The sequence below is a fragment of the Palaemon carinicauda genome, chromosome 19, assembly GCF_036898095.1.
Source record: "Palaemon carinicauda isolate YSFRI2023 chromosome 19, ASM3689809v2, whole genome shotgun sequence".
NCBI lineage: Eukaryota > Metazoa > Arthropoda > Malacostraca > Decapoda > Palaemonidae > Palaemon > Palaemon carinicauda.
The window spans coordinates 119,187,088-119,208,629 of NC_090743.1; the positions used below are offsets into that span (position 1 = coordinate 119,187,088).

A 21,542-nucleotide genomic window follows, 5' to 3' on the forward strand; every position below is an offset into this window, starting at 1 on the left:
AATAATACCCTTACTAAGAGGAAATTGGCCACTGAAAATTTACTGTGTAGTTGATTAAACCCTTATGTGAAGGAAAATTCACGGCTATATTAGTGGTGTCAGGCATATGAGGGAAGAAGAGAATGTGTAAAGAATAGGCCAGACTATTCGGTGTATGTGTAGGCGAATGAAAAATGAGCCGTAATCGGACAGGGTCCAATGTAAGACAATCTGATCAGTTAGTGTGTGCGCACGCATGTGCGTAGAAAGATACATATGAAATGTCTATTATCTGCACAATACCCTCCGTAATCCAGCATAGTCGACTACCTACTACGACAGCTACCTACTACTACAGCTACCTACTACTACAGCTACCTCTACTATCTGTTTCCTCTTAGAAAAAATACTGATGTCTTTAGGCTAAGCATGTGGGCAATAAGTCTTTTTTGTTACGTCGAGCCTTGTTTAAAAATCTGAGAGAGAGAGAGAGAGAGAGAGAGGAGAGAGAGAGAGAGAGAGAGAGAGAGAGAGAGAGAGAGAGAGAGAGAGAGAGTAATACACCAAAAAAAAGATAGCCACATGGTTCAGACAGATGTGTGCCTACATGGTTCACTGAAGAGCTACCTGGCTCAAAGACATGACTATACATACTTAAAATGTACAATTCACAGCGAATGTTATATGTATTTACGCCTGAGAGAGAGAGAGAGAGAGAGAGAGAGAGAGAGAGAGAGAGAGAGAGAGAGAGAGAGAGAGAGAGAGATAGCGTAGTACTATATACGCCCTGAGCTACTACTGTACGTGGCTCAAGTAGACAGCTGTATATGCCTATACGTTCAAAGAGACAGCTGTTTGATTAAGAGAGAGAGAGAGAGGAGAGAGAGGAGAGAGAGAGAGAGAGAGAGAGAGAGAGAGAGAGAGAGAGAGAGAGAGAGAGAGTCTTTTTATTCAAAACCACACACTCCTATGGCCGGATCCGGTATCTGGTTTGTGTATGTTACCATGAGTTGGGTGACACCACACTAATATATAATCGTTGCAATCACCAGACCTCCGATGGCCTAACAGAATAACAAAACTATAGAAAGTAACAGTACCTGACTGCAGGGTACTTTTTGTGGAGTGATTGGGTACACAGTATTCTATGTAGTCTACGTATATATATATATATATATATATATATATATATATATATATATATATATATATATATATATATATATATATATATTACTGGCCTAAGCTACAACCCTAGTTGGAAAAGCAGGATGCTATAAGCCCAGGGGCTACAAGAGAAAAATAGCCCAGTGAGGAAAGGAGATAAATAAGCTACATGAGAAGTAATAAACAATATAAAATATTTAAGAACAGTAATAACATTAAAATAAACATTTCCTATATAAACTGTAAAAACTTTAACAAAACAAGAAGAGAAATAAGATAGAATAGTGTGCCCGAGTTAACCTTCAAGCAAGAGAATTCTAACCCAAGACAGTGGAAGACCATGGTATAGAGGCTATGGCAATACCCAAAGACTAGAATAAATGGTTTGATTTTGGCGTATCTTTCTCCTATAAGAGCTGCTCACCATAGCTAATGAGTCCTCTTCTAACCTTACCCAAAGGAAAGCGGGCATCGAACAATGACAGTGCAGTAGTTAACCCCTTGGGTGAAGAAGAATTGTTTGGTAATCTCAGTGTTGTCAGGTGTATGGGGACAGAGGAGAATGTGTAAAGAATAGGTCAGACTTTTCGGTGTATGTGTAGGTAAAGGGAAAATGAACCGTAACCAGAGAGAAGGGTCCAATGTAGTACTTACTGTCTGGCCAGTCAAGGGACTGCATAACTCTCTAACGGTAGTATCATAAACTACGAGAGAAGTAATGAACAATATAAAGTGATTTAAGAACAGTAATTATACTAAAATAGATTTTTCATATGATAAATTATAAATACTTGAAATAACACGAGGAAGAGAATTAAGACAGAAAAGTGTGCCCGAATGTACCCTTAAGCATGAGAACCCTACTTCAAGACCATGGTACAGATGCTATGGTACTACCAAAGACTAGAGAACAATTATTTGAATTTGGAGTGTGCAATATATATATATATATATATATATATACATATATATATATATATATATATATATATATATATATATATATAGCTATAAAATACGCCTCGTAAAGGTACATCACCGGTTGCTATATAACTATGTTGATACAGCAGCCAGCTAGCTAAATACAAGCAATAATAATCTTTTATTATCTAAATAATAAAAGGTTGATTACAAGTTAATATAGCAGACATACTATTCCCCACCAATATAGGGCCAATATACTTAGCAATATAATACACAAACATGAAACTTTTTAGATATATGAAACTGATGTAGGCATATAGGTCTAGATATATTATTGACACTAAAACAAATTGTTTTATTAATCATATAATATTAGAAGAGATATTATCCTATATTCTTGGGTAATTTCTAAAATGAAGTAATACGATTTTTAAAGAATAAAAAACTATGGGATAATGTTTCACTATAGGTCAAATATCACCATTACTCAATAAAAAAGTCGGTTAAAACAAAATATAAAATTACGTCTCATAATGTTCACTATCGACTGACATAACCATGTGATATATATAATATATATATATATATATATATATATATATATATATATATATATATATATATATATATATATATATATTTATATATGTGTGTGTGTGTGTGTGTGTGAGAGAGAGAGAGAGAGAGAGAGAGAGAGAGAGAGAGAGAGAGAGAGAGGAGAGAGAGAGAGAGAGAGTTTACTATCTTTTCACTATTTTACCAACACTACCAATAATAAATAAGAGTCAACACTAAATAAAATGCAATTTAAATAAGAAAAAGTTTAAGGTGCGCTAATACTTCACTATAGAATAATAATGACTATAGAATTCCAACGAGGAATTTAGATTAATAAAAATCGAATTACAAAAAATAAACTCCGCTTCAGTTGCACAATTATTCACGGCGAAAAACGAAATAGGGATTTTGAGTATAATGGGACACAAAAATCTATAAGTAAAATATAAACAGTAAAATATCATTTTGAAATATATTAATTCTTTTTCGATAACCAGGCATTCGTTTAAATTATTCTCTCTCTCTCTCTCTCTCTCTCTCTCTCTCTCTCTCTCTCTCTCTCTCTCTCTCTCTCTCTCTCTCTATATATATATATATATATACATAATATATATATATATATATATATATATATATATATATATATATATATATATATATATATATATTATATGTATATATATATATATATATATATATATATATATATAAAATATATATATATATATATATATATATATATATATATATATATATATATATATATATATATATATATACTAGAGAGAGAGAGAGAGAGAGAGAGAGAGAGAGAGAGAGAGAGAGAGAGAGAGAGGAGAGAGAGAGAGAGAGAGAGAGCCAGCTGGTTGTCAAAATATTTCTGGCTGGTGGGAGGAACCTTTCTTCTTCTTCTTCTGTGTCCCTTTAAACTCTAGTAACCCTGTAAACTTGCTGTAACCTTCGGGCAATTCTCGAAAACCTGCAGTAACTCCCGAACGGCTTCTTATAAAGAATAAACCTTTAATTAACTCTTAGTCTCTTCACTTACCTTTTCCTTGGCTCTGCCAGCGTGTTTTTGGACGGCCTTAGCGATGATTCCCCCTTTCAAGTCCGCCATCTTCGAGTCTTGGACCAACACTGAGAGAAAAGTTAGAGATCTCGCAGCGTCTCTCGTAACACCACACTCTTGTAAAAACTTCTACTTTGGGTCTTGTTAATTGTAGCTAGTTACGAAAATTACTCCAGCGCACTGCGTTATATTCTGTTTTAAATTCGTTATGTTTTTCCGAGCTGTTCACCCGAGAGATACTATAATACAACTGATCGCTACTGAAGAGCATCACCCCCACCGTCCAGCCAGCATTATTGGAACGCCGGCCCAGAGTTCTCCTCAAAAGTAGTTAAATAGTCAGCGAGATTTTGTCGCTTTTTATTTTTAAGGTGCCCAGTACTGTTTTTCTTTACGTCTACGAGACAACGAACTCCCATTTATCTCTCTCGCAATACTATCAGTCACTGTTTACCTTCACGATGCAGCAGAAAATAATATAAGCCTTGTAATTTGACACCATAAGTTTGCGGGGTGGGAAGGGGGGGGGGGGTGTAGTGATGCAACAGGTGTTAAGGGGAGGTGCCACCGTGCACCACTACTCGCCAGGTATGACCAAGTTTAACTATAATGCCGTTCTGTGCCACCACTCAGAACCGCTATCATCCATTATGTGTTCAGATGGCACTTTCGCTCTCCGCAGATCACTCTGTTGCCGTAAATTGCGTCAAAGAGGGAATTGTGGTTGAGTGAAGTCAGAGCTATCTATCCGATGTCTATATGACGTCTCATTAGAGCCAATGAGTGACTGATATAAATGATTCATCTCGTTGGCACCGTCTTTGTGCTCATGGTATTATCATGAGCAACGCCTACCATACATTGCATATTATACTAATCACTGATATGATTAACTATCTGATATTTATAAAACCAAAACTAGATAAAAAATTGTTTTGATTTTTTATTAAAATCGTAATCGTTAATTGATATCATCCCACAACAAATCAACATGAAAAATATATTTAGTTGAAACGGCCGATTGTCCAATTGTCATCATAAGCCAGGGACATATGGATTGACGTGTATAGACCGAAGACCGATTTATCCACTCACGCACTGACACCAACTGGTCTATTTCGGTCTTGTTGCATCCATCCACATCTAGCACATGGTCTCTCTCTCTCTCTCTCTCTCTCTCTCTCTCTCTCTCTCTCTCTCTCTCTCTCTCTCTCTCTCTCTCTCTCTTTCAGGAATGTTTTCAATCTGTTCTTTGACTTAGCACAATTTGCCATTCATGAGACTATATATCCTTACACATACTTACATTTGTGTACTAAGGTTTGGCTTAGACCAAATGGAGTTGGTCTTGTTGAGTAGGCCCATATATGTAAAATCTATTTTCTTTAAGCATTTTATTTTTAACTTATATTTTTTCTTTTCAATTGGTTACTTTAGTTAGTAGCTTTATGCTTTTCCAAATAGGATTTAAACTAATAGTCTTAAATCCATAAACACATTAATGTATATGCATATACATTCACATGTGTGCATTTCTTCTGACTGTAATCTAACAGTTTAACATGTCTGTTAAAAAGCCAGTAAAAGAAACTAAGGAAATTGAATCAATCACTACTTTTCAGCCCAACACAAAACAGGACCAATGTGTATTGCCTAATATAATGTAAATAATTTGATTCCCTTAAGTTTCTTTTATTGACATTTCTAAACCACATACAAATATCTATCCACTGTACCTCTCTATCTATCTATCTATCTATCTATATATATATATATATATATATATATATATATATATATATATATATATATATATATATATATATATATATATATATATATATATATATATAACTAGCCCACTGCAAGACAAAGGCCTCAGACATCTCTCAGTCGTGTCTGTTTATTGTTTGTCTATGGCACTGTGTACAATTTTTTTTAATCTTTTCTCAATAGTAGACTACCATTCTGGTTTTCGTTAAATCATCAATGGAGGTTTCTGAACAAAATTAGAAATTTATGGCAATCTTTCTTTTAGCAGAGTTAGTACTAGAAGTCTTAGCTAAGTAGAAGTTTATTGAAATTTTCAAGAAACTTCTACTTAGCTAATACCCCTAGTACTAACTCTTCTAAAAGGAAAATTTCAATAGATTTCTACTTGTGTTTAGAAACCTCCACGCAAACCAGAATGGTAGTCTACTATTGAGAAAAGATTAAAAAAAATATACTCAGACCCTACTATGATTTTATATATATAAAGACAATGGATAGACGAACTTAGAACATTTGTAAGTATTGACTGCCATAGACAAACGATAAACAGACACGAGTGGAAAGACATGTCTGAGGCCTTTGTCTTGCAGTGGGCTAGTTATATGTATATATATATATATATATATATATATATATATATATATATATATGTATATATATATATTATATATATATATATATATATATATATATATATATATATATATATATATATATATATATATAGATAGATAGATAGATAGAAAGATATAGATAAATAGATAGGTAGATAGACTAGTACTACGAGTCTTAGCTAAGTAGAAGTTTATTAAATTTTTTTCTTTTAAAAGAGCTAGTACTAGTTTTAGCTAAGTAGAACTTTATTGAAATTTTTCTTTTAGACGAGCTAGTAGGCTACTAGCTAAGCTAAGTAGAAATTTACTAAAATTATTCCCTTAGAAGACCTACTGTAGTACTAGGAGTCTTGGCTAAGTAGAAATTTATTGAGACCATTCTTTTAGGAGAGCTAGTACTAAGAGTCTTAGCCAAGTATAAATTTATTGAAATTTTTCTTTTAGAAGAGCTAGTACTAGACTGCTTAAGCTAGGCTTATTTCTCATGAACCCTTTTCTTTTGTCTTAATTTGCTTCTGATATGTTCATGAATATGCACCAGTTTGAGATTCAAGCAATTTAAAAAAAGAAAAAAAAAAGTTCCGCTAGGAAAGGTGTAAGCCCAGTCTACAACAATTTTAAAATACTAAAATGATGGTTTTGTCTAATCTTGCAAAAAGAAAAAAACAAAAAAACTAATTCCTTATTTTTCTTCTTTCTGCCACTAAATTTCAGCTTTTTAAGAGTATTCTTCTTGCCTTGTTTTATTCTCATGACACGAGAGCAATAAAGAAGACTCAAAGTGTTTTGGCAAAAGACGTCAGCATAAAGTCTGCGAATACTACAGCATTTTCTCCTGAAGCGATCTTGCTTTCATTTCCTACCAAAGTATTTCGACAAAATTAAAACAATTCACAACACAGTAGCTATATTTCCATTATTTTACTTCATTATTATTATTATTATTATTATTATTATAACAAGGCAAGCTACAACCCCAGTTGGAAAAACAGGATGATACAAGCCTAACAGGGGAAAATAGTCCAGTGAGGAAAGGAAACAAAGAAATAAATAAACTACAAGAGAAGCAATGAACAATCAAAATAAAATATCTTAAGAACAGTGAAAACATTAAAACAGATCTTACATATATATAAACTATAAAAAATGAAAAAAAAAAAAGAAATACGATGTAGTTGCCAAAATGATTATGCATCAATATAAAGCATGAATTCGCTAGCTTTTATACTCACATAATTGTTATATTTTTTATCACTAAAATCTAAATATTTACTTTTCTTCTTTTCTTTCCTGCAATAACAATTCGTATTACTAATCCAAATAAAATATTCAATATATATATCAATTTTACGAGAACATGGCAATGAAAATATCATTCTATAAGAAAAACATTGAAAGGGTAGAAATCAAATTCAAAAAATCATTTACCACTTTATTAAACAATATTCCACAGAACAAAATTAAATATTTTACGTTGTAGATACATGATTCCTAAGACAAGAAAATGCATAGATCTTTAACCAGGTACTTTACTAAAACAACAATAAAACCTTTCTATATACTCTAAGCTTTAAATAAATTGTAACACTTTAAAAATGCACCAAAAACACAATACTGTAAATAAATGAACAAAAATACTGTAATTCTTTGGACTACACATAGCAAAAACCAACGTTTGAGTATTCTGACCTTTTGAAACTCGAGCCTCCGGAAAAATAGTATTCTAACTCATTAACGAAAGTCATAAATGGATTCTGGTACCATTACAAGTCCCTGAAATGTCTCACCCTTTCATAAACCAAGTAAAACTGAAATTGTTCCAAACTTCCTGAAAACTTGAGCTAATACACAACACACATTTGATCTGCGCCTCTGCCTGAAAATGATTCAAGGTGCTGATGAAGCCACAGGAACAAATAGAATACTACAGAGGCCTGAAGCATTCCTTCCTCACATGAGGTAACTAAACAAAATTCAAATACTGTATTCTAACCCTAAAGAAAAAATAAAACCTGGATGAAAGTACTCTAACTATTATACCGACAACAGGTGAACAATACTGAGATAATGCAATGGAGTTCTAAAAAAAAACTGTCATCTTACCAATAGACATTTACAAACAAATCCAGAATTAAATCATAATCACTGTAAAACAGCTTTGCTAAAAGAATAGAGTGAATTTAATATGGTAGTATCTATATTGACAACGTTCTCTTAGTTTTCATTAGCATTCAAGATATTTGTCATACAGAGGGCTAACTGGACCACTGAACCTGAGTAGCGAATCTTCAGACGTACTTACAACAGTAAATCATATTACATTATTTCTTTATGCCACTTAAATGTCAGTAATCCAAAATGAAACCTGTTATCAAACAAGAATAAAAGAAGTGATAATTTTCATTTTTGTGGCAGCATTTTTTATTCATAATTATGCAACCGTATGGTGAATGCTATGTGCCCACATTGAAGTGTTTATATAAAAATATTACCTACAAGTTCTTTACAAGGTAAAACGAAGTTTCTGAAGTTACTTGGAGAAAGTGAAATACAAAAGTAAAAAGATGGACCCATTATTTATGACAACATTATTCTACATTCTAGGTGATGCTCTAAATTGTATGTGATGAAACAACTTCAAAATAGTAGATATAGTTTCTTTTAGTTTTAAATAGTCTACAGATCCACCATTTTCCCTATAAATGAGTACTGTAGTTCCTTAACCCATTTTGAAAAAAATTTGGGCTGTAAATAAGGACATAAAATTAAAAACTAAATACACTGAAATAAGAATGTAAGGGAATCGTCAAATACCAAAGTATTCAAAGACTTCTTTGGCTTCCATTTCGAATGATTTCTATGCTGTTGTTAGCTACTCGTTTACGTTCACATGTGAAGAGAGATACTGGAATGTATGATTGATATGTAACAAGATCTTGTCCTTAAAGCATTCATAAATGCACGAATTGACAATAAAAAGAAGGAGACTTCCGCGCATCCTATTACTATAAAAGAAACAGCAAGCTTGACCACATTGTGTCAAAAGTTCCAAAGAGATATTACGTACGTTACTGAGGAAAAACATCGCGACGGAGATAAGTCACTAGAAAACTGATAATATTGATATTTTATACTGTACTGTAGCATGAAATAAACATAAAAGACTGTAAAGTACATAAAATGATGTACAAAAGTGATGCCATTAGATGCACTGTACATAATTCGCTCATACTTTCAAATTATCAGTAGAAAATAACCTCATGATTGAAGATCATTTTTGAAAAAAGAAAGAATACAAAAAAACACTTTGTCTTTAACCATTAATGAGATTCCAACACAGTAGAAAAAAAATAGAGGGTTTGCATGCACCAGAACAATATCCCGTACACAAATTAAAAAAAAACCTTAGAATTAAAGACAGTAAAAACTACAAGGCCATTCTTTTTCCTTAAAGTGTACAGTAGCATATAGCATAATCCAAAGTGCCAAGTTACACATACACCACAAAACCTGACATCTACCTCACCTCTGGACATTTCACAAAACTAGAAACGAACAAGAACCAAGATAGGGTCCAAAATGTGAGACATTCTGAGGGGACAAGTCCATAACCAAACTTGTTTGTAGCACATGACCCATAACAAAGGAAAAAAAAATTGAAGAAATCCCAAGTTCTTTGTTATGCTTATAATTAATATCACACAATCTTTGAAAAACCTATCTTTTCAATTCTAGAATGCTTGCCTGCATAATCAGATCAAATAATAGTCAAATGTATAAGCCAGTCTTTGTTTATTAAGTACAAAGGAAAATCCTTGCCGAAAAATATAAATTAGATTTGGTTTTCATTATATCAAATTTCTCTTCAATGCAAAATTTACACCAGGTAATGCTAAATATAGGTGGCCCTGTGCCATGTACAAATAGGCCACACAGACCTTGATTAAAAAAATATGTGATGTCATATGTACAAAAAATAAGTGATTCTTCTTTAAACTAATCTCACTTAAGATAACAAAAACGTACAAAGGCACGAACACCATCAAGACACACAAGCACAACAACACAGAACCTCTTATAGTTTCAAGGCAATGTCACCATCCTCTAGTACCTGAGATTTAGTTAGGAATTCTCCTTTATTGAGCGACTCGGCATATTTTGCCGCCGCTGGATCCTTCCCTAAACTTGCCAAGGCCACAACGCGATCATCATTGATGTAATACGCGATGAAGGACAGATTATCAAGGCTTCCCGATATCAAAACTTCATCATACCTTCCATGACCTGTTGAAAAAAATGTTATTTTCCTTAGTAAAATAAATTTTTGAATATACTTACCCGATGATCATGTAGCTGCAACTCTGTTGCCCGACAGAAAAAACCTACGGTCGGGATACGCCAGCGATCGCTATACAGGTGGGGGTGTACAACAACAGCGCCATCTGTCGAGTAGGTACTCAGGTACTTCTTGTCAACAAGAACCAATTTTCTCCTCGGTCCACTGGGTCTCTATGGGGAGGAAGGGAGGGTCCTTAAATTCATGATCATCGGGTAAGTATATTCAAAAATTTATTTTACTAAGGAAAATAACATTTTCCAATATTAATCTTACCCGATGATCATGTAGCTGATTCACACCCAGGGGGGTGGGTGGAGACCAGCATACATGTTAACATTAGAAGCTAAGTATCCCGTATTTCATTTTAGCAGTTATTCAAAATAACAAACATAAAATAAATAAGTACCTGGTAAGGAAGTCGACTTGAACCATTACTCTGCCTTTTTAAGTACATCTTCCTTACTGAGCCTCGCGATCCTCTTAGGATGCTGAGCGACTCCTAGGTGCTGAAGTATGAAGGGCTGCAACCCATACTAAAGGACCTCATCACAACCTCTAATCTAGGCGCTTCTCAAGAAAGAATTTGACCACCCGCCAAATCAACCAGGATGCGAAAGGCTTCTTAGCCTTCCGTACAACCCAAAAACAACAATAAAAGCATTTCAAGAGAAAGATTAAAAAAGGTTATGGGATTATGGGAATGTAGTGGTTGAGCCCTCACCTACTACTGCACTCGCTGCTACGAATGGTCCCAGGGTGTAGCAGTTCTCGTAAAGAGACTGGACATCTTTAAGGTAAAATGATGCGAACACTGACTTGCTTCTCCAATAGGTTGCATCCATTACACTCTGCAGAGAACGGTTCTGTTTGAAGGCCACTGAAGTAGCGACAGCTCTAACTTCATGTGTCCTTACCTTCAGCAAAGCGTGGTCTTCCTCATTCAGATGAGAATGGGCTTCTCTAATCAAAAGCCTGATGTAATAAGAAACTGCGTTCTTCGACATCGGTAAAGAGGGTTTCTTAATAGAACACCATAAAGCTTCTGATTGTCCTCGTAATGGCTTTGTACGTCTTAAATAGTACTTAAGAGCTCTTACTGGGCAAAGTACTCTCTCTTGTTCGTTTCCAACCAAACTGGACAGGCTTGGAATCTCGAACGATTTGGGCCAAGGACGAGAAGGGAGCTCGTTTTTAGCTAAAAAACCAAGCTGTAAGGAACATGTAGCCGTTTCAGATGTAAAACCTATGTTCCTGCTGAAGGCGTGTATCTCACTGACTCTTTTAGCTGTTGCTAAGCAAACGAGGAAAAGAGTCTTCAAAGTGAGATCTTTAAAAGAGGCTGATTGAAGCGGTTCGAACCTTGCTGACATCAGGAACCTTAAAACCACATCTAAGTTCCACCCTGGTGTGGCTAACCGACGCTCCTTTGAGGTCTCAAAAGACTTAAGGAGGTCCTGTAGATCTTTGTTGGTGGAAAGATCTAAGCCTCTGTGGCGGAAGACCGCTGCCAACATGCTTCGGTAACCTTTGATCGTAGGAGCTGATAGGGATCTTACATTCCTTAGGTGTAAAAGGAAGTCAGCTATCTGCGTTACAGAGGTACTGGTTGAGGAAACTGAATTCGCCTTGCACCAGCTTCGGAAGACTTCCCATTTTGACTGGTAGACCTTGAGAGTGGATGTCCTCCTTGCTCTGGCAATCGCTCTGGCTGCCTCCTTCGAAAAGCCTCTAGCTCTTGAGAGTCTTTCGATAGTCTGAAGGCAGTCAGACGAAGAGCGTGGAGACTTGGGTGTACCTTCTTTACGTGCGGCTGACGCAGAAGGTCCACTCTTAGAGGAAGAGTCCTGGGAACGTCTACTAGCCATTGCAGTACCTCGGTGAACCATTCTCTCGCGGGCCAGAGGGGAGCAACCAACGTCAACCGTGTCCCTTCGTGAGAGGCGAACTTCTGCAGTACCTTGTTGACAATCTTGAACGGGGGGAACGCATACAGGTCTAGATGGGACCAATCCAGAAGAAAGGCATCTACGTGAACTGCTGCTGGGTCCGGAATCGGTGAGCAATAATTTGGGAGCCTCTTGGTCATCGAGGTAGCGAACAGATCTATGGTGGGCTGACCCCACAGGGCCCATAGTCTGTTGCAAACATTCTTGTGAAGGGTCCACTCTGTAGGGATGACCTGACCCTTCCGGCTGAGGCGGTCTGCCATGACATTCATGTCGCCTTGAATGAACCTCGTTACAAGCGATATCTTTCGATCTCTTGACCAGGTGAGGAGGTCCCTTGCAATCTCGAACAACTTCCTCGAATGAGTCCCTCCTTGCTTGGAGATGTACGCCAAGGCTGTAGTGTTGTCGGAGTTCACCTCCACCACCTTGCCTAGAAGGAGGGACTTGAAGCTTCTCAAGGCCAGATGAACTGCCAGTAGCTCCTTGCAGTTGATGTGAAGTGCTCTTTGATCCGGATTCCACGTGCCCGAGCATTCCCGACCGTCCAGTTTCGCACCCCAGCCCGTGTCCGAGAAGAGAAGGTGGTCGGGGGTCTGAACAGCCAGTGGTAGACCTTCCTTGAGAAGAATGCTGTTCTTCCACCAAGTCAGTGCAGACTTCATCTCTTCGGATATAGGAACTGAGACCGCTTCTAACGTCATGTCCTTTCTCCAGTGAGCAGCTAGGTGAAACTGAAGGGGTCGGAGGTGGAGTCTCCCTAACGCGATGAACAGGGCCAGCGATGAAAGCGTCCCTATTAGACTCATCCACTGTCTGACTGAACATCGGTTCCTTTTCAGCATGCTCTGGATGCATTCTTGGGCTTGACTGATTCTGGGGGCCGACGGAAAAGCCCGAAAAGCTCGACTCTGAATCTCCATACCTAGATAGACTATGGTTTGGGATGGAACGAGTTGGGACTTTTCTATATTGACCAGGAGACCCAATTCCTTGGTCAGATCCATAGTCCATTTGAGATTCTCCAGACAGCGACGACTTGACGGAGCTCTTAAAAGCCAGTCGTCCAAATAGAGGGAGGCTCTGATGTCTGCCAAATGCAGGAATTTGGCAATATTCCTCATCAGTTTGGTAAACACTAGAGGTGCCGTGCTTAGGCCAAAGCACAGGGCTTGGAACTGGTAAACGACCTTTCCAAAGACGAACCTTAGGAAAGGTTGGGAGTCTGGATGGACGGGGACATGAAAGTACGCGTCCTTTAGGTCCAACGAGACCATCCAGTCTTCCTTCCTGACCGATGCTAGCACCGACTTCGTCGTCTCCATGGTGAACGTCTGCTTGGTGACAAAGGCATTGAGAGCACTGACGTCCAGCACCGGTCTCCACCCTCCTGTCTTCTTCTCTACTAAGAAGAGACGGTTGTAGAAGCCCGGGGATTGATGGTCCCGGACTATGACTACCGCTCCCTTTAGTAGCAAGAGAGACACCTCTTGCTGTAAAGCTAGCCTCTTGTCCTCCTCTCTGTACCTGGGAGAGAGGTCGATGGGAGTAGTTGCTAGAGGGGGCTTGCGCAAGAATGGAATCCTGTACCCCTCTCTGAGCAACTTCACAGACTGTGCGTCTGCACCCCTGTTCTCCCAGGCCTGCCAGTAGTTCTTGAGCCTGGCTCCCACTGCTGTCTGGAGAGGTTGGCAGTCAGACTCTGCCTTTTGAGGACTTGGAACCCTTCTTCTTTTTGCCACGTTGACTATCGGCACGGGTACCTCCTCTGCTGGAGGTTCTGCCACGAAAGGGCGGAATGAACCTAGATGCTGGTGTGTCCATCCTAGGTCTAGGCACGGAAGGTAAAGCTGTGACTTTACGTGCGGATGACGCCACCAGGTCATGGGTATCCTTCTGGATCAACGAGGCGGCAATCCCCTTGATCAGCTCTTCAGGAAAGAGACACTTGGAAAGCGGAGCAAACATCAACTCTGACTTCTGACATGGTGTGACCCCCGCCGACAAGAAGGAGCAAAGGTGATCTCGCTTCTTAAGAACTCCAGACACGTACGAAGCCGCAAGCTCGCCAGACCCATCCCGAATGGCTTTGTCCATGCATGACATGATGAGCATGGCAGAGTCCTTATCCGAAGGGGAGGTCTTTCTGCTTAACGCTCCCAAACACCAGTCCAGGAAGTTGAAGATCTCAAACGCACGAAAAACTCCCTTCAAAAGATGGTCCATATCCGAAAAGGTCCAGCAAATCTTGGAGCGTCTCATAGCCAGTCTGCGAGGAGAGTCTACCAGACTTGAGAAGTCGCCCTGGGCAGAGGCAGGAACTCCCAAGCTGGGATCTTCTCACGTGGCATACCAGACGCTAGATTTGGAAGCAAGCTTGGTCAGTGGAAAGATGAAGGATGTCTTACCAAGTTGCTTCTTGGACTGCAACCACTCTCCCAGTACCCTTAAAGCTCTCTTGGATGAGCGCGCGAGTACGAGTTTCGTAAAGGCAGGAGCTGCTGACTGCATGCCTAAAGCGAACTCAGAGGGAGGTGAGCGCGGGGTTGCAGACACAAACTGGTCCGGATACAACTCCTTAAACAGGGCAAGGACTTTCCTAAAGTCTAAGGAGGGAGGCGAAGTCTTGGGTTCCTCTATGTCGGAGTGTTGATCGTCCAAATGCGCAGCTTCGTCGTCATCAGAGACTCCTTCATCCGAATGCTGAGGAGGAAGCGGCAAAGGAGGAGAAGAAAGCTGAACGGCTGAATCCGGCAGCACGGGTGCATGCGTAGCTGCACTGGATCCAACATCATGCCGCTGCTGGTCAGTCTGAGAGCTGGCAACAACAAAAGCGGAGTGATGGTGCGTGGTGGGGACTGCCGTGGGTTGCGGAGACTGCCGCATTGCGTCAAAACACGGCAGCTTGACAGTACCTTCCCACTGCTGATGCGGTAGCTCACGCATGTCAACGGAGGGTGCCGCATGTCGGCTAACGTCACCATGCGTCTGGCAGGGTCGACTGCGCATCGGTGGTGGAGCTCTCACAGCCGGAGTGTGGGAGCAGGCAGCCGCAGTGTCTGCTGAGCGCACAACCGTGGCAGGTTGTAGGTTAACAGGTGCAGTGTCAACCTTCTCAGCACGATACTCCTGCATGAACGAAGCTAGCTGAGTCTGCATAGACTGCAGCATAGACCACTTAGGGTCTACAGCGGTTGGTGCGGCAACAGCCGGAGTGATTGCCTGCTGCGGAACCACTCTACCTCTCTTGGGAGGTGTGCAGTCTTCGGAAGACTGCGGCGAGTCCGAACTGACCCAGTGGCTACACCTGGGCCGTTGGACTCGCTCGGAAGGGACCTTGCGCTTGAGAGGTCGTGAGACCTTGGTCCAGCGTTTCTGCCTAGAAACTTCTTCCACAGACGAGGAATGAATGGGCTCACTCGTCTGTTTGTGGATGGGACGATCTCTGCAAGATACGTCCGCAACCACTGAGGGTACATCTGTACGCTGATCAAGGCCTGTCGAACCCTTTGGTCCTTCGACATTGCTTCTCCCCTGGGCTTGGGAGCTTGCAAGAGGTCCCGGACTGGGAGGACGACTGGCACGAACAGATGCACCCTCATGCGTAACACTGACACTGACACTTTTCACCGCACGTGCACTCACTACACTTCCCACTGCACTTTTCTCCTTCAACTCTTTGACATCGGCCAAGAGTTGATTGCGGTCATTAGCTAATGACTCCACTCTGTCACCAAGAGCCTGAATGGCACGCATCATGTCCGCCATCGAGGGTTGCTGAGAGCTCGTAGAAGGGTCGGGAGTCACCACTACAGGGGAAGGAATAGGTTGAGGGGCATGGGGAGAGGAAAAATCAAAAGAGCGAGACGAACTCCTCCTGATCCTATCCTTCTCTAGCCTACGTGCATTCTTAAGGAATTCATTAAAATCGAATTCTGAAAGCCCAGCGCATTCCTCACATCGATCTTCCAATTGACAGGATTTACCCCTACAATTGGAACAAACGGTGTGAGGATCTATAGAGGCCTTCGGAAGACGCCTAGAACAGTCCCTAGCGCTACACTGCCTGTACTTGGGGACTTGAGTATGGTCAGACATCTTGAATTAGCCAAAGGGGGGAATCCAAAATCTATCCAAGTCGTCAACAAATAATCCAAATCTAATCAAAAAAGCTTGATAAGGTAATGATAATAACTCCTGTACAGCGAAAGCTAATATCTAGAAAGAATACATCACCAAATAGCGTGAAATCAACTCCAGAAACAACAGCGTATCAAGTAGGTCTTGCCGGTGGCACGACAGAGAGAAAATTGGTTCTTGTTGACAAGAAGTACCTGAGTACCTACTCGACAGATGGCGCTGTTGTTGTACACCCCCACCTGTATAGCGATCGCTGGCGTATCCCGACCGTAGGTTTTTTCTGTCGGGCAACAGAGTTGCAGCTACATGATCATCGGGTAAGATTAATATTGGAAATTAGTAAATTGAATGATGAAGAGCAAGTATGACTTGAAAGTTGATTAGATAATGTACAATACTGTATTCCTATAAATAAAGGTCAAACAGTAACTTACTAACTTATAGCATAAAAAGCCCTCTGAAGTTTAGGAAAAATGAAAAAAGCCTAACCTTTTGCAATGAGCGAAACAAAGTTCTCACCTGTGTATCGTAAACTCTTCCCATACAAAACCGACCAGAAGAACGGCACGGATCGAACAGGCACACCCTGACCCATCATGTTACGGGCGGCATAAGCCCCGTGGCCGAGGGCAACTTGCCAGTGGCCAATTGCGACACGAGCTCCATCGTGAAGAAACAGAGGGAACAAGGCAATATCTCCACCACAGTATATATTGGGGACACTGGTCTCCAGGAACTGAAAACATAAACACACAAAATGAAAATAAAATCTTATTTATAAGATCTTAACATATCTCTATTTAAGGTTTTAAAATATGCACCTATAATCAATATTTTGAAATCTTCCCACATATGATTAAAACATTGGAGGACCTATAAACTACTGAATCTCTAACAATTATCAGAAACATTTAATTGGTCGAAGCCCAGAAACTTTTCTACAATCTGAAGCATGATTCTAATTATGAATTTATTTTACGAATGAAAATATTAGGATAAGAAACAGGTCCCGTGCAAAAGCATCTAAAGTTCCTTGAAATACGTTTTCCCAATCTATTGCAAAATGGCATTTGACCACATACTGTACTCGGCTTCTACTGATAATCCACAACGTTGACTATTCTTTTTAAATCATTATATAAAAAGTCCTGTAAATGTAATGAGGAAGAGCAGATTCCATTATTTCAACAATATAAACCAAAGGTTACAGGAATATGATAACCTAAAGCTAAATACACACAGAGGGTAGTCAGGCTTATGAATTAGAAATACACCGATTCCAACAAGACCGTTTCAACCAACATCGTCAACTCTGTGTGTGAAAGTTGTCTCACTGGAATCAATGTATTATATAATTCAGCTTAAGCCCTTAGCTCTGCCTGCACATCCCGAATTATTGCCAGTTTAGACGCAGGCTTAGTCCTATACTGTTTTACTGGACGGGGTTCATCCTAGTCCTTTTTTGATAGCCGTAGTTTGATTTTGCAGTTGAATGAAGATGTAAAATCACAACACAATTAAGCTAGAATGAAAGTAACATGGCCACACCACCTAAAATTCAAGACGCCACAAAGAAAAGGTTCAAATAAACCAGTTATTTTCGTGCTGTGAAAAAATACGTCACTAAGCATAACCTTTCAAACAAATGCATAAATATGCAAATAAGAATTCCCATAAAGCCCACACTTTCCATATTTTTCACAAACAATTAAATCTGCAGAATGTTCTTCTAAAAAATTTAAGTTACTGTACATCATAAAGTGTATACTTACTTGAAAGATGAACAAAAAGCTCATTAGGTCATAAGTAAATTTTGAACTACAGTAATATATTAAAAGTGGGAAGGTACCTACAAAAAGATTTACAGATCCCTAACTATTGTACTATACATCTAATTATGTGCAACTGTGCTAGGATACCTACATCTCTCTCAATGTGCTCAAAATACTGAAACTTACTTCAGAAAAAAACATAAAAAAAAGCATCAGAATTAGTGATTTAAAAATCCTAAAATTTAAGCCTGCATGCAAGTGAACTTTTAAAGCATTTTCAGAAGTTATTTTTCAAATTATTGACCACCTGAGTCTGCAAACTGGTTTCCAAAAGAAGTAAGGCAAGTGGCAAACGCAAAAATATGTGCAAAGATTTATGGATTACCCATAGTCTTGCTGCAACGTGCAAACCGCAATCGTAAAAGTACTACACAATCTCAAGCTTGCTTATTATAGATGGAGCAAAAGGGCACAATTACCATAGTATATTAATACTCTTCCAAACACAGGAGAATCTTCAAGAATAATACCAGATTGTGCTTTCCTATTCAATTCCATATTTTATCACTGTACATTTCATGATGACAGCCAAGATATCTGCGGTGGATAAAATTATACAGCCTTCAATTACGTATCCCCATCCTTTAGCAGTGAGCTTAATAAGGTCAGGATATTATACCATGGGTCCTATGCCACTTTCTAAATAGGAAGAATAAAATATGCCAACCAAGTCTTAATATGGAGTTTTTATGATAAAACAAAGTTTTATGAATACTTACCTGGCAGTTATATATATATAGCTGATATCTCTAAATCGGCAGAATTTTTCAAAACGAGGCAACCGCCTTGTGGTGGTTGGGAGGTAGGTGGTAACACCCGTCACAGGGTGGTCCAAGGAATCATTCCCGTGTCCAAGACTTCAGTTCATCTATGCCCGACCTGTCTCCTGAGGGGAGGTGGGTGGGCCTTCGAATATATATATAACTGCCAGGTAAGTATTCATAAAACTTTGTTTTATCATAAAAACTCCATTTTTATGAATAGTGCTTACCTGGCAGTTATATATATATAGCTGATTCACACATTTGGAGGAGGGAAACAGACTGTAAACATCGTTGGGGAAACAACAAAAGAGTTGTAGGAGATAAAAACACCTTGATTCCTTGTCTGCTAAGGTAGCTGATTCAAAGGTACAGCCTTTAGAGTGGCTTTCCCTTAGGAGAGTTTATCCAGGAGTAAGCCTGTAATGCTGCAAAAAACTCAATCGAGTATGTCAAAGGGATAAGACCAACAACTTGACTAGACTTCAGAAACTACCTTCGCCTCATATAATAAAAACTGCAACCTTACTAAAACTAACCACCTAACCCTGCAACATAGACAAACTATCTATCTAGACTGAGGGAACCACACCACAAGACGAAGTCCTCAGACTATCATAAAAACACAAACCCTCATACATGCATATAAACCAAGGATGAGTGGGGTTATTAACTCCTTTGCCTAATACAGAAACCGCAGCTATGTATGGGCCCAAGGTATAGCACTTGCCAAAGTCTACTCTCACCTCTCTAAGTAAATGAGAAGCGAAGACAGAGTTGCTCCTCCAGAAAATTGCATCCATGAATAGCCTAACTAACATATATTCCTGATATGCCAGAGAGGTAGCAATGGCTCTCACTTCGTGAGCCCGTAATTTCAACAGGGCGAAGTGTTCCTCCTCACATAAGAGGTGGGCTTCCCTAATTTTCTCCCTCAGGAAAAAGGACAAAGCATACTTAGACAGGGGTTTTTGGCGGATCTTTCACTGAACACCATAACAAGTTGGATGCACAGCTCACGTTCATAGTGTGAGCCAAAAAAACTTTGAGGGACCTAACTGGGCAGAGGAGTCTTTCCTTGGAGCACAGAAACTTAAAACACCACATCCAGGTTTAAGAGTACCTATTACGTCGTCTGAAAAGACCCAATGAGGTCCTGCAAACCTTGATTTTGGGACAACTCTAGGCCTCTATGCCTAAAGACGGCGGAGAGCATACTGCTGTATCCATTGATGGTAGATACAGCCAGCTTAGCATCCTGTCTGAGGTACAAGAAGAAGTCTGCAATCTGGCTCAGAGAGGTAGTGGATGAGGAAACTTGTGCCGCCTGCACCAAGCTCTAAAGGTCTCCCACCTGGATTGGTAGACTCTTTGTGAAGAGATCCTCCTTGCTCTGGCGATAGATTTCGTCGCTTGTGCCGAAAAGCCTCGAGATCTGACAAGCTTCTAGTCAGTCTGAAGGAAGTCAGTTTGAAAGCGAGGGGGTTTTGATGATACCTCTCGAAGTGGGGCTGTTTGAGAAGATCTGGACTTGCCGAAGTCCATCAACATGCCCATCACTTCCGAAAACCATTCCCTAGCAGGCCAGAATGGAGCCGCTAGGATCATTCGCCCCGAATCGAGGAAGCAAATTTCCTGAAGACCAGATTGATGATCTCGAACGGGGGCAACGCAAACATGTCCACCCCCGTCCAATCCATCAAGGAGTCCACTGCTAGAACTTCCTCGTCCGGGACTAGGGAGCAGCAGTAGGGGATCCTCTTCTTCCAGTTGGAGGCAAAAAGGTCTGTTACAGGTCTGCCCCACAACATCCAGAGACTGACAGACTTGCGGGTTGAGAGACCATTCTGAGGGAAAAACAAGTCTCTTCCTGCTGAGCATGTTTGCCCCGATGTTTCTTGCCCTAGAACAAACCTCCTTTCTGGATCCAAGAGATCAGAACGAAGGCGTCCTTGATCTCGACACACGATTCGACTAGTGTCATCACGAAGTCCTAGATTCTCATGTTCAAAGTCATGCCTCATGCTAGAACTTCGACGTCGAGCGTCCTGAAAGACGAAGCGCCGATCGTCCTGTAAGACGAGGCGCCGATCGTCCTGTAAGACGTGGCGCCGATAGTCCTGTAAGACGTGGTGCCAAAAGTCCTGTAAGACGTGGAACCTGTAAGACGTGGAGCCGAGAGGTTAACAGAGCGAGACGCTGAACGTTCTAAAAGACATGGTGCTGAGCGTCCTGGTGTCAGAAGACACTCTTCTTGTTGACAGGAAGACCTAATTATTTGATAGGCTCAACGTTATCTAAAAATCCAGATACAGGGACGCTCTGATTTCTCCAGAGAGCAGTATTCCGCTACATAAAGCAAAAGTTACGTGAACATGAGAGGGGCGGAGCTGAGACCAAAACACACGCCCGAAACTGACCCATTCTACACCCGTTCTTT

At 39.8% G+C, this 21,542-nt stretch overlaps 2 protein-coding genes across 3 annotated transcripts in view; one reads left to right on the plus strand and one right to left on the minus strand.

Moving 5' to 3' along the window:
* Positions 1-21,542, plus strand: part of LOC137658792 (pre-mRNA-splicing factor CWC25 homolog) — a 585,361-nt gene that overhangs the window by 287,817 nt on the left and 276,002 nt on the right. The window lies entirely within an intron of this gene.
* The window catches only part of LOC137658786 (apoptosis-inducing factor 3-like), a 92,155-nt gene continuing 78,116 nt past the window's right edge, over positions 7,504-21,542 (minus strand). For both annotated transcript variants that reach the window (XM_068393816.1, XM_068393815.1), the window contains exons 10-11: positions 17,029-17,245; positions 7,504-10,368 (exon numbers count right to left, since the gene is read on the minus strand). In XM_068393816.1, the coding sequence (XP_068249917.1) occupies positions 10,160-10,368; positions 17,029-17,245 (426 nt within the window). In that variant the 3' untranslated portion in view covers positions 7,504-10,159. The remainder of the gene's footprint in view (positions 10,369-17,028; positions 17,246-21,542) is intronic.